General features: G+C 40.4%; 1 protein-coding gene across 1 annotated transcript in view; it reads left to right on the top strand.

Moving 5' to 3' along the window:
* Positions 1–19103, top strand: part of DACH2 (dachshund family transcription factor 2) — a 100643-nt gene that overhangs the window by 42663 nt on the left and 38877 nt on the right. The window contains exons 4-5 of the mRNA XM_035898814.1: positions 1568–1703; positions 3604–3684. Coding sequence (XP_035754707.1) covers positions 1568–1703; positions 3604–3684 — 217 coding nt within the window. The remainder of the gene's footprint in view (positions 1–1567; positions 1704–3603; positions 3685–19103) is intronic.

The raw sequence follows: 19103 nt of genomic DNA, 5'->3' as shown, positions 1-19103 counted from the left end.
CACTAGCTACTTATAATGGAAAAACTATTAGAATCTACCATTCTCTTCCTAAAGCTATAGTATTGATTTAGCATACTGTCTAGCAAAAAACTACATAAAAAGTTCAGATGCTATTGAGTTTATTTTCAAAAGCACATGGTAAATTGCCACCAAGTAGCCAGATTGCACAATCCTAATGAAATACCTTTGAGAAGAGGTTAGAAAGGTAGAAACATCGCAAAGTTCCTTTGAGACAACTTCCCCAGTTTACACTGTAATTGTGATTTTTAATGAGGCGGGGGCAAAAGGATCTCCCTTTTACAAAAAAAAAAAAAGTCATAGAATCATAGAATCGTTTAGGTTGGAAGAGACCTTTAAGATCATCAAGTCCAACCGTTAAAGTCGTATTTCAGTTCAGAGTTTTCCCAGGGAACAGCCTATTGCCAGGGATGAGGGCAATTCCAAAGATGCAGCTTCTGGAATTCTGTGACTTCAAGCAGCTCCTTGTTAGTGTGTCTCCATTGGAACGACACTTTCAACAACTTTTAATAGAGGATTTAAGACATAGAAGGGATTTTAAGATAAGAATATCTAGAGTATCGCAGGCCATGTTCTGTCCCTTTCTAGAAGAAAAATCTAGATTCTCATTTTTTGTTGGTCCTGGGAACAGGAATGAAGGGCACCAGAATTTTGAATTAATCCAGAAAAATTATACATGTGGAATCACTGGCTTGGAAGGGGTCTCAAGAGGTCATATAATCTCTTGCCTTCCTCAAGACAGGATGAATTATTACTTACGCCACGCTTGTCTAACCTCTTCCTAAAGATTTTTACTGATGAAAACTCCATGGCATCTTCAGGCAATCTGCAAGTATGGATACACAGAACTGCAGGATTTAATTTTGCTAAGCTTTTATAATTTCTTATCCTTTTTTTTCTCCTTACTTAAAGTACTATGTATATTTAAATCAGAGCTGAATATCAAAGTTTTGTGTGCAAATGTATCCATAAGAATTTGCAAGCACATTCTTAGTTTTGGTAGCCAGTGGTGCTTTTCATGCAAAAGTGAAGTTCTTAGCAGTGCCACAGCTTTTAAAATTTGTCTGGGCGCTACCCTGAGAAGATATTGATGTAATTTATTCTACTGAGTTTACAAATTTCACTGTATTTAGTGACTATTTAGTCCAAATCTGAATTGTTTATTTGAAATGTGATTCATACAGGCAGTTTTACTATCTGTAGATTAGAAGCAGTTTGTGAAAATAAAGTGAAAGAACATTCTGTATGTTCTTACGTGTGGAAAAAGTTAGAAAATAAAAAGTTACCAAGAAAAAAAAAAAAAAAAGAAGAGGTGGCAAATGCTGTGTCGTGCCACGAAGGATGAAAAGCTGTGCCCAGATACATTGCATGTCGAAGGCTCTGCTCTTTTTGGCTATAGAAGGCTATAGCGCTCTTCCAATGTGAATTCTGTTCACTATCTCAGGAAGACCATTTGTTATTTCTGCTTTAGCCAGCTTCCTTTTTTCATGGAGCTTCAGTGAAGTTCATGAATTAAATTGCACAGACCTTGTTTTATTTCTGTTTCAAGGAAAGGATTCAAGACAGCCCTTCTCCAGCTCCGTCCCTAGAAGACAGTCAGCGGCCTGGGAGCCACGCTTCCTCCCATCAGAGCAGCAGCGTGTCCAGCTCGCCGTCCCAGTTGGACAACACACCAGACAGAATTGGTTAGTGCTCTCCAGCGTCACACCCCTTCGCAGTTACTGACCTCAAGGACTTTAGGAGTTTGTTGAGGCAAATATTTCTTTGCTGGGAAGCTCAGGAAAGTGCGCACATCCTAAAAAAACAACCCAGAAACTTCATCGCTAGAGGTTTTTTTTTTATTGGGTTCATCACTATGCAGAGCCCGGCCCCTCAGATTCATTCTGTGCCAGTATCCACCCAGGCACAGAAGGTATCACCCCTTCTCAGGTATGACCAGCTTCTCTTGCATGCTGGAGTAAGAAAGTGCCTCTGAAGGCACCTGGAATTGGAAAACAGCAAAATATCTTTTTCTTCATGTGTATGTCAGAAAAGTCACAGATTATATGATGGCTTTTCCGTTCCAAAAACCTCCTCGTGTCCACACGTTCCCTCATCAGCACGAGGCTGAGGGCTTTTTGATTTTTTTTTTGGTCTCTTCACCACAGCTTTCACAGCCTGTGCATTATTGATCTGGTGTTTAAAATGCTAATTCAGTCTAGAGGAAGTTTGGATCCTATTCTTGGTGCCTCCAAGAGGGATCTGGGGCAAGTCAATTAGCATCTTCTCGTGTCAGTGTATGTCAACACTGTTGTCTTCACAGTGACTGGAGCCGATGCAGGCACTGCTGAGCTAGATTTAGACTACAAAAACAGTGCGGTCCACGTAAGTCAGCGTAGACTTCACTCCCACCAAATAACTCAGCTACTTGCTGGGATTTTGTGGGTTTGACTGTGGTCCATGCAGCAGCACCGTGGCACGGCGTCGCGCAGTTGGCTCTACACAAACTAATCGGTGGAGCCTGAACTGCTTTGCCGAAAACATACGCACGCACAGGGCAGAGACCAGAAAGTAGATTCATTCCCCTCAGCTTTTTTCATATGTAAAAGAGGGCTAGGAATATACAGGACAAGAAATGTAACTTCCTATAGCAACAGTGAAAAAGGGACTTTTGTCCTCACTGTAGCATTTGAAAGCTCCTCTAACTTCTTTTCTTAATAGTAGTAGCACACACTGCAAAGCCTCTGGGCTCCAGAAATGGTGCTGGAAGTTTTTTAAAGAAAACCAGGTTTTATTTATATAGAACCAAACATTTCTCTGTGTTGAAGTCTAACTCTTACTGTTGTAAAGATATGTATGTATACTTTGTATCTATATAAACATATATGTATTTTTACTTTTGTGATTTAAAAAAAAAACCACCCCCCAAAAAAAAAGCTTTCCCTAAAGTATGGTGATAAAGTTTTTAACAAGTGTCCTCACTGGAATACCTGTAGATTCTGTAGTTGGTTAATTGCAGAGAAGGAGATGCTTTAATCAAATAAGAACAAAGAAAGTAGGCGTTCTAAAATCATAAACTTAACACCTCTCACTGATCTTGCAGGTGTTAAGTAAAGAATTTCTTTCAGCACTACAGCGCATTGTTTTTCACTGTCACCTATCAATTCGGGTTACTATCTGTCTAGCTGTATTTTTTATTAAGCTTGCTACTTTTTAGATAATTACTAATACTTGAATCCTTAAATGTATTTTTCCCCAAAATGATTTCTGCGAAGTACTTTTCTAATTAGTTAATTTGAACGTTTCATGAGAAATCACATTCATCTCAGTAGTAATTTGGGTTCTATCTTGGTATGGTTGTTTAATCAACTTGAGCAAATTTGCTTTTGCTGCATATTTTGCTTGGCTCTGAGTGCTGAACTGGGACAGTGAAATGGTTGATTATGGACAATAAAAATGGTCAATTGCTTTAGAACTTATATAGTATAAATGAATGTTAACATACCAAAATATTGACAGAGAGGAAATATAATTTAGTATTTTCCTCTCTTCTAACGTATTTTACTGACAGTGTTATATAGCTGTGCACTCTGATTTTTTTTTTAGCTATGCTGACCAACAGCAGGGAAGGAGAACTCATTGATCAAGAGACTGGGACCAGCCTAAAAAAAATACAGAAGGAGAAAGGTAAAATTACAGACTATTTTCCACCGCAGGCATTTAATTACCCTTATTAAGTGTTTTATTCCTTTTTCTAGTATTCTGCATATGCGATGGCATCATATTATAAATTTAAGAGAGCGAAGTGCCTAATTGCAATGAATAATGTATCCAGTGAATTTACATGGCGTTCTCCTTAGGAAGTGTAAACAATCAGATCTTTGCTTCTCTCTGTTTATATAGCATGGGGCTAATATTTTGCCGGTCTTTTGACTCAATTATTTATGGAGTTCCTCGCAAATATTTGATTAGTCACATGGTATTGCTTCTTTGCCTTTGGTGGATGTGTGTGCAGAGTGCTCTAATGCTGGTACATAGGTGAGGGAAATAAGACGTTTTTTGTGTCTAATATATTACGTTAGCTCACAAGTGAGGGGCAGCAAGGGAAGAAGTGGCGTTTGGCCTGGAGTGACTGTCCCGTAGGCTGGGAGGTGCCTCCTCTGCTCGGCCCCCCCTGCAGTGATCGGCGGCTACCGGACAAAACGAATGCGTTGGTGCGCGCAGGTGAGCCCCAGGGAGGTGGCGTAGCGACAGAGAGTGCGTGGCATCTCGTGGCTGCACAGCAAGGAACAAGAAGCCATTTTGTCTCCTTGCAAATACAACAAAAAAATAAATCATATTAATAGGCGAGAGGTTTATTCTGATAGAAAGCCCCATACAAAATGAGGGCCTGCGAAAAAAAAAAGAAGATGGGATATAGTTAAAGAAAGAAAAGAAAGCTGAAGGTAAGTAAATACTGGAGAAATACTGCAAAGGCATCTACTGAGGGACGTATTAAGGTTTCAGAGTGAAAAAGATGTGAAGGAAAAGAAAGAGAAGGAAGTGACCGAAAGAGGAGGCGACATAAGCTTAATGTACTTACAAGTCTACTGTCAATATGAACTTTTTATCATAAATGAAAACACGAACTGATTTATATTTTGGTTGAGATGATTTTAGGTTATCTGTAAAAATCAGACCTGCATAAATGATTGCACTCTCTGTATGCAATGTATTTTTTGAGAAAACTAAAAAGACGGGTATAGACAGTTGTATGAGCTACTCAAGAGAATTTGGAGGCTCCATGTGTGCTGTGGTTCCAGAGTTATGTAAAATTATTTGAGCAGATTCATGATTTTGTATGACCAGCTCTATTCCTTAGACATCTGTGACTGATCCAGGTGTGGGTAGGAAGAGCCTGAAACTTCCTATATTTTATATTTTTGTACTGAACTCTCTCTCCTCTTGAAAGCAGAAGAAGCTGTTTTCTATTCACTGGTTTCCCTAGGCATTTAAGCATTTTCCTCATGAACCCCAAAAGAGCCCTTTTGTGCCATTCTGAGATAATTTTCTTTCTGGATCATCATGCTTAAATCCTTCCCTCTTGACTCCTGTTGGCATTTATGCACCAACACCAGAGGCCAAACAGTTATCAACCATACCTTCATTCCCAAGATTAAAACATTACATTTCTGTAGGAATTACATAGGTGAGTATTTAAGCTAAATCTGAAAGTGTAGTTGATTTGTTGTTGAACTCTGCATGGTTTCTTGCCACATATTTAGTAATTTTTTCAGAGAAACAATTCACTATCCTATGGGGTTTGAAGATGCAAATTATGTAGTTATTGGTGGTAGCAGTTCTGTCACTCATGACCGATGAAGGAAGGTAGAGTTTAAGAATCAGAAAAGACAATACAGAAATCCCCAAAAGCCTGAAAATAATTTAAACCCCGCCACCTGTGAACCCAATTCCCAGGCTCCTGTGATTGTTGAATGTTCCTTGTACGAACATGTCCGAAATCACAAAGATCTGACGCTAACATTTTGTGTACCATAGTTCACCTTCAGATTAAAGTTGTATAGGTTTGTTCATTCCTGGTCTACATTTCTGTATAATGTTATCTTTCTTCAGTTGGATTATACACTGGGAAATAAGTCTCTATACATGTGGTACTTCTGCGTGCACTTACAGGGTTTCTTTAGGTTGAACTTGGTGTTCAGAGATTTCATCTGCATCAGAAAAAAGTGCTTCAAAATCATGAGACATTTTAAATTATCATTTTAAAGATAGAATAATGGTTCTGGTTTTCTGCTTGGTCTGCACAGGTCAAGTTTTTCTCTGAAAATAGAGAATGAGAAATTATTTCTTTTTGTCAAGTAAAGATGTAATTTTCAAGTAATCCCATGGCTCCAGAACAGAAACATTTTTGACAACAGTATAATGGGACAAATGCTGACATTTTCAAGGCACCGACATTGCGTATCCAACAATTCCGAGCTGGTATTGCATTTGGCAGAGTGAGAGACCTATATTGTGGTTCCTGTAGGAACCTCTCTTTTAGAGGCTACAAGCACCCAGTAATTGATGGGCTGCACCAGTGGGACGGAGTCGATGCCTGGGCGTGCTGGGCCCCCCTGTCACCCCATACAAGCGCTGTTATTCCTCAATGATTTGTCTCACTCACTCCCATATAGATTTTTTTCTTCCTAATGCTATTACTATTCTCTCCTGTGTAATTATTTTGGGCTCTGGTGCACCTCAAATATGTCGGATGTTCTTCATAGGCAGATGTGGACGGCCACTGAAGAGTGGGATCTGTGCTGGGTTGCTCAGCAAAAAATAGACGTATAATTTGTATACAGAACAGGCTTTGTTTTTCAAAACCTGCCATTACTTTTACTAAGGCAAAATATATTTACCATGGAAAAGATTTTCAAAGTTATTAAGAAGGAATGTAGTTAAAATAAAAGTATCAACATTTATTAAGTATGACAAGTAAGCGGTTTATACAGCCGTGGCAAACATATGTTTTCACATCTGTTTTGAGTAATATCATCATGATTTTAAAAATGATTTATAGCTCTGCAGGCCATAAAATGCCAGCTTTGCTGTAAGTTGGAAGTTTTCAAACAACAAAGAAATTATTGAAGGCATATATTGAACACATTTTCGTGTTTTACACCTTGACACAACTTTACAAATCTGAGCACTCCGTAACAATTAAGATAGCAACAAATGAAAATTAAGTGACTAAAATTTAGCAGTAGTACTACTTATGTGAAATCTTGGCATAAAAAAAAAATGGAAGCTATTGTAATTATTATAGGCAAAACCTGCAATATCCCTCAGGATACACAATTTTTGTTTTCCATGTCCCATTTTAAGTGATCTCAGCACCAGACAAAAATGTGCCACTTTGTTCTCATCAAAGTAATTTCAAGGTAATTAAGGCTGAAGAGAATATAGCTGAGCAGTTTTTCTTTAAAAGACAGTTAATATGAGGCTGTTCTGATTTCACTGAGCTGTTCGCACGTGTTGGTGGGGCAGAATTTGCAGAAGGAGCAGCTGCCTCAGCGCAGAGGGGCTAGAGCCCACTTACAGACCAGACCTTTAAGCTTTTTGAAGGAGAAATGCCATTAAATCTCAATTACTCCGCATCCTTTCATCATCCTTTTAGTAAGTATGGTCAGGCTTAACATTAGAGGACAACAAAGTCAAACATCTTTATAGGTCTGGAGTTTTATTTTTTTTATACAAAATACATCACTATATTTTTGTCAGATGTCTTTAACCACTATGGCGCACAAGCGTTTTGCCTGCACATCCATGTCAGGGCACGAGTGAAAACCCTGTGAAGAGTAATCTGTACTTTATTTTGAAATCGTTAGTGAAAGGAAACAAGAGTTAGAAAATCCCCCCCCAGAACATAGCCCCAAATGTTTACAGAAACTTAAACACAAATTCTTCCTGATTGCGCTTCCTTGCTATGTCTGGTTTTAGGCAGTTACATTTTACCTGCACAATTGCTCACAGAAACTAAATTTTAAATTCATCTGCTTCAGTGTATATCCTGGAAAAAATCTCTTGTATGGGAAAGGATTGTGTCTGACACAGCACTGTACAGGCTTTATAGAAACTTCCGTACGAATTCTGGCATTCGGAAGGTTAAATGAGCCAGAAAAGAATTTGGCCATGCCTTCCTGTCGGATTTAAATGCCGGTACAATTATTCTGTTTGACTGCATGACAAGAAATATTTCAAACTATAGGATGGAGTCATAAAAGGCACTGGCCCAGCTCTTGCCACAGTGAAATCGATGGGAATGCTCATGGCGTCTTCAGTGGGAACGGGGTTTGGGCAAAGCCTGGTATTTTGGAAGATCGCTCCCCCAGCTAACAGTACTGGTTGTTGTTCCAGGCAGGAGCGGTTCCCGGTCACAGGCTGGGCAGGTGTTGCACCTCCTGGATGGGTGACGAGCCCCGAGCCTTGCTGAGACCCAGCGCACACCAGCTCTGATTTCGGTGGGAGGAAAGCAGGACATGTGGGGCCCGGGGGACCACGGCGTGCCTTGACCGGGTCTGCACATGGGTGTTGGAGCTGCACTCCACCCTAAGCGAACCAGAGTAAAATGTCATAGGAAAATTTCACAAATGACCAGTGTCTTCAGACTTACCCATTGTTCAGGCAGTCTTTGAGTAGGAGTCAAGATGGTATTTGTTGAGAAAGTGATTTGCTCTGAATTTCCCAGAGCTGCTTGGTGGCGATACTGCCCTCCTCTAGCCCACTTGTCTGCGTCTTCAGAGCACAAGTCTGGACTCGAGGGCCATGTCTTGTGTTTCCAGTAGACGGTAGCCTCCAAAACTGTGCATCTGGCAGTTACCCCTTCACATTTTATTAAAGAAACCTTTCCCTTTATTACTTCAAGGAAATGGGAACTTTGCATCATTTCTGTCAGCTGAGTGAAGTATTTTCAGATGGCTAGAGAGTGCGGTAATGAAAGAATAACTATATTTATTTATCGTATTTCATTAGCGGAAAAGAGGTTTTATGCTGTTTAAATTAATCATTGCCAGAGGCCTGGGTTACTCACGGTGTGAGGGGAGGAGAGCGAGCAGGCGTGGAGCACCTGAAACAGCAACGGCCCCGGTGGTGGGGTGTCCTCCAGAAAGAGGACTTTTCAACAGTTAATCTGAAAGCATCCAGATGGAGAGTGCGAGGAATAAGGAAGGGAACGAAGAGTATGAAGCTGTAACACGCAGCGTGTATACAAAGTGTATGATAGGTGCCAACACTTCAAATGTTCGCCATGCTGTTTCTTTGACGTATCAATACTTGCATGTTAAAGATATAATGAGAAAAAAGCAATCTTTTTCATGAATGTGCTCATGAATCTCCTCTTGAGGCACACGAAAAACTCCCAAAATTAGAAGTGAAGTTGAGTTCCTTCTGGTATCTACGTCTGTATATTGGAGACCCAGGGGTCATCTCATAAGCAGCGGATGCAATAATACACGGGTATAAAGGTTGCTAGGGTTTCTTTTTCTAAAAACCTGAAGTGTCACATGCAGTGCAAATGTTCACTGGAAAATTCAGAGTTATTTTTGCATTTTCTGTCCTCTGAGAATACTGAAAGGTAAGAAGCACAGCGCTCTATTCTCGGTGAAGGCTTTTTCCACAAGTGTTTTTTTTGTTGTTAAATTTAACCTGCACGCAAACTGACAACTCTCAAAATGGTGGCCTAAGAGTAGATGAGATCTTTCGTTAGCCGATCAATCCAAACAAAACCAAACCCATGAAACCAAGGCAAACTCTTTACTAACACTTCAAATTCAAGGTATACTTGAAGTAATGGTAGAGCTTTAATTTTTGAAGTGTCTAAACTCATAGGTTTATGATTGTGCGTTTGACCATTGCTCAAACATTTATAAATGCAAGGGCAGTTTTGTAAGAGATATTAATGGAGTATTCCAAGGCCACATCTTTTACATTAAGTTTATATTAGAACTTTATTTGCAGAATCATTTTTAAGAATGCATTTTTTCTGAAGAGTAAAGTACCTGCTTCATAATTCTCTTGGCAGCTGGACCAAGACAGTTTCTTACCCTGATATATAATTTATTAATGTTTTAGTTATTAGATTTCAGTGGCTTTAATGCATTGCTGTCTAAACACTACAAATTATGACTCTATATAAGTGTGCTGAAATAATGAAATTTTCTTTACTGAAAAGGCTTTGGACCAATTTTTTTAGCAAGGTATTGATGCAAGTTCATGGCATAAAATTGGCAAATAACGAAATAAGACAGAAATAAGGTAGCTACTCTCCAAAGTCAGTTGTCTCTTCAGACTTTATCGTTGCCACTTTTCCTCCAATACTGTGAATTACGTTTTAGGTAGGTCTATATTATTGAGCTATATCAGATTTGAAAGGCATAAAAAGGGGAGAAAAATTGCTGATTGGCACCCAGTGACCTAAGAAAGCTTCTGGATTAGGCCCAGGAATCTTTTCCTTAGAGTTAGCACGTGTATTAAAACCAACCCTTTGAATCCTCTGATTCGTAACACCTCTGAAGCAAAGTCATTAACCTGGGAACTGCAGTTCGCGACATTCTTAATGTCTATGAGTTATTTAATAAGTTTGCCTTCAGTCCTCATTATGCGCAGTAAGATCTGAAAAATACGCATCCTGAAAGGTTGCTGAATAGTTTTCTCATGTTGCAGAAATCCTTGAGATCTCTGGGAACCGGCGGACAGGGGTTCAGCCTCCCCCTGCCTTGCTCTGAGCCAGCCGTAAGCACCAGCCCTGCTCCTCAGAAACTATTTGTGCATTTGCGTGCCCAAGCGGGCAGCCGTGCATCCATGTAGGGTTCTTCTCTGTTTGAACTCCTCCAGTCAGTCACAGACTGTCACTGCTTGAAATTTTTGTTTGTACAGACAGTATATGATACGGAAAAAACCATGTCATTTCCTGCAAGGACAGCAAAGACTACCATGAAACGCTTCTTCACTGGGAAACTGCTTAGAAGCCAGAAACTTCTGCTTTCAGTACAGGTGTCTGTTATAGGTAAAGACATTTTGGGCATATTTCATGCACTCGATTTAAGCCAAAGTAAGTGAAGGGATAAAAATTTAAATTAATAACAGAAATTGTTAATTGGTGGTTTTGAAAGTTTTGCAATATTTGCGTCTGAGGATGACCTTCAAGAAATTCACGGAAGCTGCACTGCATAAAATAGAGCTTTCTTTTCTAAGGGTTACTGATGGCGAGCTGGGCTTTAGAGTTTTTCATGTTGCCCATAGATGTTACATATCAGTGAAATATTATTAAGTGACACAGCTATGGCCCTGGCTCCAGAACCTGTTTCAATCAAGACCAGAGAAGACCAAAAATGCTCTTAATTGTGACAGCAGTGTGTGCTCCTGCTGTCAAAGATCAAATCCAGTCTTCATAGCATCGGTGGACTTTGCCATAGGTAACCTAATTTCCAGAGAAGGGGACAACTCAAGAGAGTTGCAGTGCTTGCAGGGAGATGCTCTGCGTGCTGTGCAGGGCTTATGGGGAAGCCTTGGAGTGTACCTAGCACAGGTTCCTGGTATTTTGTGTAGCATTTTTATGTATTCAGGACTTTTTTTTCTAATTTGAACTTTTGAATAACTTAGGATCTGTGGAGTGTGTCTGCTTTCTGTGTAAAAGTCATGTTAAGATGGTAATAAGAGCTCTCTTTTCCGTATTGAGGAGGACTTGCTGCCCAGAGGTTTCTGGTGACGGGGAGGCTGAGAACAAAACTACGGAGTTACGTGCATCTCCAAAATGTTTGTGTATATGCTGCATTAGAGAAAATATTCCTGTTAATAAAAGTTAATAAATCCTTAGTGGACGTACAAGGTAGTGAACTAACTTCAGATTGGAAGTGGAAAAAGATTATCCTCTTGAAATAGATAGGGAGTCATGAAATCAGAGTAATTGCGTGCTTCATTACATGTCAGGCATTGCCTTGAATGACATTGAATAAAGTTACGTGGTGTCTTGTTAGCAGACCTGATGCGACCCCATATACTGAACTCAGAAGCCGCTGGGGCTCCAGGACATGCGGAGGGCTGCGCCACAGCCAGCTCAGGCTGTAATTCCAAGGAAATCAGATTTCATGTCTGATTGCTGGAGCAGAGGGCACCAATTCTGTACAATTTACTGGTTTAGGTGTTTGTTTATTACAGCCATATTTATTTCTGGGGATGGGCAGTGTTATTAGTAACTTTTTCATATTATCAGCTGTATTTTGGAAATGAAGCATCATACCTGAAAGAGTGGAAGGCCACAATAGTAAGCAATCAATAACATTTCAGCTGTCTTAAAACAAGCACTGTATTTTGAAGAAAAGTGGCCCATTTTGAATTCTTTCCATGAAACTCACTGTACTTTTGAGTAAGTTCATTATTAATGTTGCGATGTTCTTTTAATGATTCTTACTAATACAGTAGCAAGTAGGTGCATGGGTGAGGTAGCGTGAGAATGAGCAAGTAAATGAAATGTGTATTATGAATGTTACCCAAAGCCTTACTGTCCTCATGCAGAAAAGCACACATATGTAGAAATATGTCTGGAAGCTTTTTTTAGGTTGTTTTTGGGGGTTTTTTCTTGACTGTATTCAAGTTTTTTTTCATGTTATTATTCTGTATATTATCCATAAATGAATTTAGTGGTGGGAAAATGCCTGGAATAACCAAGGCACTGTTTCTAAAATGCCTCTCTATCTCACTATCTCCAGTTAAAGCTGTTCCACTTCATCTGAGTGATTAAATATTCATGCAAGCAGGTTCCTTAACTAGGTCCCTGGGCCCGCTGCATTATCGGCTGTATTGCTGAGCTGCTTTGTGTCTTTTCTTCCCTCCCCAAACTCCTTTACTAAATAATCCCAACCCAATCATCTGCTGGTTTGAAAACAGGACTCCTGTCTCTCAAGCGGTCGCTCCATTTGGGTTTTGCAAGACCACCGACCAGGGAGTACTGTCATCCCTGGCTTACGGTCCATCTCAGATCCTTCAAACAGGACCCAGGTTAAGCTTCACAGCCAAAATACCTGTGGCCAGAGGGACCTTGGGCGTGCATTTAGAGGGATAAAGGCAGCTGTGAGATTAGCTGTGGGTTTTTTTAGATATCCCATCAATGCCTCATCAACACATCTGTGCCCAGCATTAGGACACGAAGTGCCTTAGCAGCTTTAGCTCGAAGGTTCAGACTTCTGAGGGGGTTTGAGGCATCTCTCCTATTTCTGTAACTGCAGTTTGCATGAATACCTGTGAAAGTCAGCCCCTAAGTAATTGAGCCACTTTTGAAAGTAAAAGTTGGACTCCTAAGTCATTTTGAAATGTGGTTCCTCTGTGATGTGTTTGTAATGCTTAATCATGTTCACGAGAACTGTTAAAAATATATCTTTTTCCCAAAAGGTTGTATTGCACATACACAGGCTCGCTTGTATTTCAACCTTTGTAGCCATTAGAAGTCTGAAATTCAAGGCAAATGAGTACTAAGCTGGAAGGACAGTGATTATTCCAACGCAGAATTCCCCAGGCACACTTCTTTGGTCATGCTCGGTTGTTGCATGTTGCTCTTGAAATACCAACTGATTTATTTTCTTCTTTTATTTTGTAGTCAATGTGACAGTAGTTTCCAGAGCAGATTTTTCTTCTACTTGACAGAATATGATAGGCAATAACAAGTAGTTCCAGAAATAAAATTCTGCTTCCAGGTGTATTTTGAGATGTTGTAATCTATAAAACATTGTGTAGTTTTGAATCTATTTTGTCCGTCGCCTGGACTGCTGTGCAATATTTTGATAGCGAGACTCGGCTTGTGTGAATTTGCTGGTGTATCCCATGGCTTATTCGTGTGAGTGCTCTCGGTGAGGGGATACAGAACTGAAAAATTTTGAATGACGGTTCAATGGAGAGCCTCTTCTGGTGTGGTGGAAGATGCCTTTTTGATGTACAGTGTGGTGGAGGATGGAGCATCTCTGGCGGATGGCTGAGCTGGAGCAGAAAATGCAGTAGGTGTGTGTGTGCGCGTGTCTATTCACAGAGGTCAGAAAATAGGAATTGCTCAGAAAATAACATGTTATTTGTACATCTGTAACCTTTGGAGACATTTTAGACTCTGTCAATTAGGAAATTGGCCTGTATTTATTATTGTTGTCTTGGGTTTTGTTAGTTTTAAAATCTAGAAAGTAATTGTAATGAAGGTGCCCTCCAGGCAAAAGTGTGGGGAAATTCACATATTAAAGGAGGAGTCACCAGAGTTGCTGTTTGACTTTTGACATTATTGTCATATAGCCTACGGCATTACAGGCAGAAGGGATTTAGATGGAAAGGAGAGCATGAAATTACTCTATAAGAAGTGAATATCTTCACTGAATTGTCTTTTAACTGGTGTATTTAAGGAAATAGTAATATTTTTGCAAAATTAAAATACAACAGTAATAAGAACAACAATTCCTTTGTTTCTTTGTATGAAGCTTTTGATATTCAAGAAGAAAAGCCACGAATATGCAAAAACTGTTCAGTGAGTTCCTGAGAGAGAGTTTTATTGTGCCAAGAACATTCATTACAAATCTCTCTCTATATATACATGCCGAAATCTCAGGAGAAAATAAGTCAGGCACTTGCAGATCATAGCCTTACCCATAATAAGAATTCTCTCTAATATACAAGATAATTTTTCAGCACCCTGTTTTAGGATTAGTGTTTTGTAAACATCACTGCCTATATAGCGTATATTAAATATATTATAAATCAGGCTGGAGTTTTAATTTTACACAACTAGCAGCTCATATATCATCAATCACATAAAATACTGACGCTTCAATGGTCCCAAGAACCTGAAAAGTATGATTATCACTCTGGAATAGTTGTAGCTAAACTGACAGAATTTTTTTTTTTTTTGGGGGGGGGAGGGTTCAGCAATGAGGGCAAACCTGCAAAGATGCATGGGTTAATTTTTAATGATAGATAACTGATGTCTCAAAGTTTGAAATTTGTACTTTTACTAGGTTTTTTTTCATGCGGGCGTTCCGCTGTCTCAAGGGCAGAGCGTGGTGTCTCGTGCTGTGGGAAGCACCGAAGCAGCTGGGTGGAGGCCTCTCCTCTTGCATTCTGGCTGACTTCGGTGAAATTGCGTTCTGATGTTCGAACGTGTGAGTGGAAGCCGTTGAGGAGCCGGTTGCTCTTCTGTGACGCTACAAAAATGTCCGTTGCCATTTCCTCTTAAGAAAGTTTACAGCCTCAAGGACCCTCCTGTATTCCCATATCTTCCTTCTCCTCTGAAGAGGAACATCTCATCTCTCTACCCATCAGAATCCCGGGTTAGTGGGGGGGGGGGTTTACCCCAGAACAAAAGGGAACAGAGACAAACAATGCAGTTAGTTTCAAGGACAGAATAGATCATTTACTCCCTTAAGAAAGTTTACGGATGGAAAGAAAGGAATAGAGAAATAGAGAAACAAAGAGATTGTCAGGTTCAGAGCAGCCTCTTCCCTGAGCTGTCCCAGCTCCCCTTTAAAAACCTAACAAAGGAAGGAAAATACTGAAGCATCTCTTTCAAAGACTCGACTCGTACCTTCACGGTTCTGCTATCGGTAGAACAAGAGAAGGTGACCTGGCCAGTTCACGTCTCAGCCTTCAGGCAAGCGGGTTCATGGGCTGTGCCAGCAGCACACCACGCACCCGCAAGGGATTCCCGCAGGAGCGCCGCCCGGTTGTGCAGCGCCGCGGTGCTCTCCCGGAGGGATGAAGGCACCAGGAACGGGGTATGGCCCGGAGGGAGCCAGGCTGCTGGTGCGACTGGGCTGCTCGTAGCATCCCGACCATCCCGGGTCTTACTGCATGGCACCGCACTGCGTAATGTGGGCACCTCCTGGCTGATAAGTAGCTACAGCGTAGATTTAGAATGCTTTCCTTGCTAAAGTGAGACTGTTTATCTAAAAGCAAAGGTTATAACAGAAGAAATACCGAAGGCAAAATAATACATATTAAACCTTGTTTTCCAGGTTGTTGAATCAATGTACAGTGATACGTGAGCGAGCAGGACGGTAACAGCATCTGGTAGCAATAAATGTTTGCTTTCCTGAGTTACCCAATGAGCTATGGAAAGGTGATTAGAAATAAAATACAATGATTTCTGATAGAAATAGGTAACACTGCATGGACTTTGAGATAAGAACTTGACAAATGTGTAAAATAAATGCAAAACTGGTTTTGAAACGGGGGGAGATTACCATTTTCTGTGTCGCGTGCCAAGATTTGTGCATTTCAAATGTTGGCAGTTGGCTTCTTTTCAAAACTGATAAATAATGATGTTTGTTGCAGAAACAATTATCCTAAAAATAATTTAAAAGGATTGTATCCCCTTTTTGTTTGCCTATAAAGACCACATTCAATTTATATGTAGACAGAAAGAGCTCCACTTGCATCTATAAAACAGTTCTTAAATAATTCTAAATTATTGATGTGCACAAAGAACTCCTTCCGCTTTTGTTTGAAGTTTTATTTCTGCGGCGTTGTGCTTTCTAATTGTACTTTCAACTACTATGACATCTGTTATAGTTGTTTCAAAAACTTTCAATACTTTGCTTTTTTAATGATAGACAGTCTTTTCAAAGGCAAACTGTGTTCATTTTGAGCAAGAAAAATAATTAGTTGAAAAAAGATCACTGATTTGGCCGGGGAACTCACCAGTTTACTTTTTTTTTTTTGCAAGTCGCTGTTTTATATGATTCCAGCACCTACTCAACAGAAAGCTGGCCAAGAAGAATTCATCTCTGCAGCAACTCAGAAACCATAGAGCACCAGCATATGTCCTTTGCTTCCCCGAGGAAATCCAGGACTTTATTCTACCAAAAAGAGTACCAAGAAAGTACTTCACAAACTGGTAGTCTCTATATGTCTAACAGATGGAAAAGTAAGCTCCTATTCCAAGCTGCTGTGCCCAACAATATAGGAAAAAAGCACAGCAATTGCAGAGGAGATAAATCCTTAAAAGTCTGCTTAGAAAAACTTTTTAATATAACTGGTGATATGAATATGTGGTGCAGCAGTAAACTTGGTTCTAATGAGCTATGACAGAATTGCAGTCTTATATCTGGCATAAAAATACAGGAGACATTTATAACGTGTCCCAGATTAGGAAAGCACAATGTAAAAACATTTCCTTGTCTTTTTTCCAAAAGAGAATATTTTTTCTCTTTAAGGTAGAATAGGCTTTCAGCTTTGAAAAATTTCAGTCCAGGACTCTGGTCCAGTTGCAGTACACCATAACTAACCTTTAAATTAGAAGTTACCTAGAATTCATATAATAATTAATACAACGCTAGGGGATTTAATTGACCACAAGATTAAACTATTAAGGAAAAAATTTCATCCTAATTGAGAATTGAACCCCTACCCTTTATTCATTGAGTGTCTGCTCTGCCACTTGAGTCGTGAATTGGGGGTTAATTGACTGTCTAGAATCTCCCAAGGAGCAATTATTTCATATAATGGTGCTAGCACGTACTGTAGTAAGGCCATTTTTAATGGCATCCTTTTTTCCCCTGGATTTAGAGAGATTTCTTGAGGACAGCAAGCAAGGATGCTGGATGGGGGGGAGGGAAGAAAGAAGTAAACAGAGGAGGAGTTGGGGCTCCTTTCAAGTGCTGATTGATAAAGATCAAAACCCAGAAAAGGTATTGATGTGGATTTGCAGTTAGAGTGAGACCTCACCAATTTTTGGTTAATAAATCCCCTAACGCCTGTGTCCTGCGGGTCCCACTGACATCCCAGTGCTCTTCCATGTTTCTGGTAAGATTCAGTAGTACTGACCCGTGGTAAGGTCTCGCATCGTTCTGACCGCGGTCGAGGGTTTTGAACTCCACGGAATGCATCTCAGTTTTTTCGGACAGGCGATTAATTACTTTTAGTCTATGAACCGTGTTTTGCTCTCCAGTTTAGATATTTATGGCTACGCTCCATGGCGGTGTCGCACGCCGCGGGGACAGAAGGTGGTGTAAAGGGGCAGGAATTTCCCCAGTGGCACGAAATCACCTTTAGCTCTCAACTCAGCCGGTTCCATCGTGGCAGCCGTGACGCTGAAGGCGTATTGGGGAATCAGAGGTGCATCTGCAGTGACTTGATTTGGGCGGTCCTGGACCAAAAGCGAGCCTGTTTGAGGGTGGTTAGTCGCTTAGGACAACCTCAAATACTGCTTGGGCTGGACCAGTGTTCACCTGCCACAGCATGGAGGAGGCTGTGACAAAGCAGTGTCGCGCTCGCCCTTCCGCCTGCCGCTGCGCGTCGGGACTGGCACCGGCCTTGTTTCGCCGGTGCCATCAACATATCCATATTTTCAGACAATATTACTTCTAAGTTCCAGTCAGGACTGAATTATCATCTTAAATCTTACCGTGGTGTAAGTGGTGGCAATAATGTATGGTGTGAATTCTCTTAATTCTTTTTTTCCTCTCTGTACCACTGTCTCATCCTATTTACGTTTTATTGTGCCCGTTCACTATTTGACTTTTTGAGTATGTAATTTTGCTGCATGTTTAAGTGGCTTCTCTTTCTCAGTATTTGTGGAATATAAATTCATTGATAGAAGTTCAAATTTGTGGCAAAATCACAATTCTCAGCTCAAGCTGTTATAAAGACAGACTTAGGAGTAACCTGTAAGTAATTTTAAATAAGCTACTATCAAAATCATAAAAAGAAGGAGCTAGGTATACTTACAGCTTTAACGCTTTTTATTTATTTGCTTACATGGTAATTAATAAAATTGAGTACTTCATAGTAGATTTTTCTGCCTCATTAATGCAAATTTGCAGAACTTTTCCAATTACTGTTCTCCTTTGAAGAATAAGTAATAGAGATAGTACTAAAACTTTTTAACTAAATGAAGACTTAGTTATGGATACAGTTAGGCATTTTTATACTCCAGTATGTTCTGGTTTTTACACATTTTGATAAAAGTGCCGTCTTCACAAATAGTTGAAGCTGTCAGAATTTAGGAGAAACTATTTTTGTGTGGAATTATCGAAAGGAAATGCAGAAAAGTTTAGCTCCTTAAACTTTCATTCTGAAAATTAATTTTAAATCCGATGGGCAAGAAGGACTGACTGTGCAGGGAATTCATACGCAAAAATACGTAAATTCACTGTATGCTCAGGGAAGGCTGACAAGAGGTCTGGAAAGGAATAGCACCCCGTAGCATTAAGGGTGCTCGGAAATAGAAGCAGTTTAAATACATTTTATGTATGTTAACATCTAGGAGGGGCTTTTGCAGTGTGCCAGTAGTTCACCATGCAGCAAACCTTAGCTATAGGTTGCTCTGGGATATGGAGGAAGGCTGTGCTTTGCCAGTGTGGCGTGTCGGGGGGCCCACGGAATCCCCAAGATCCCCCCAGTGCACCCAGTACCCGCTGGTGCCTGCATGCAGGGCTGCAGAGATGCGAGAGCAGGTCAGCCGGGGTGGACAGGACCCGCTTCTACCCTAGCTCTGTTGCAGGGTGATGCGTTGCGTTCACAGCTTAACTTCTGTTGCACATAAAAACATATGTGCTCATACGCCTTTTGCTTGCATTTGCGTCCTGCTGACACCCCGC

Source organism: Egretta garzetta, unplaced genomic scaffold (assembly GCF_000687185.1).
Source record: "Egretta garzetta isolate BGI_Z169 unplaced genomic scaffold, ASM68718v1 scaffold220, whole genome shotgun sequence".
NCBI lineage: Eukaryota > Metazoa > Chordata > Aves > Pelecaniformes > Ardeidae > Egretta > Egretta garzetta.
Note: the sequence above shows the minus strand (reverse complement) of the source record. Positions and strands in the feature narration are given on the sequence as shown.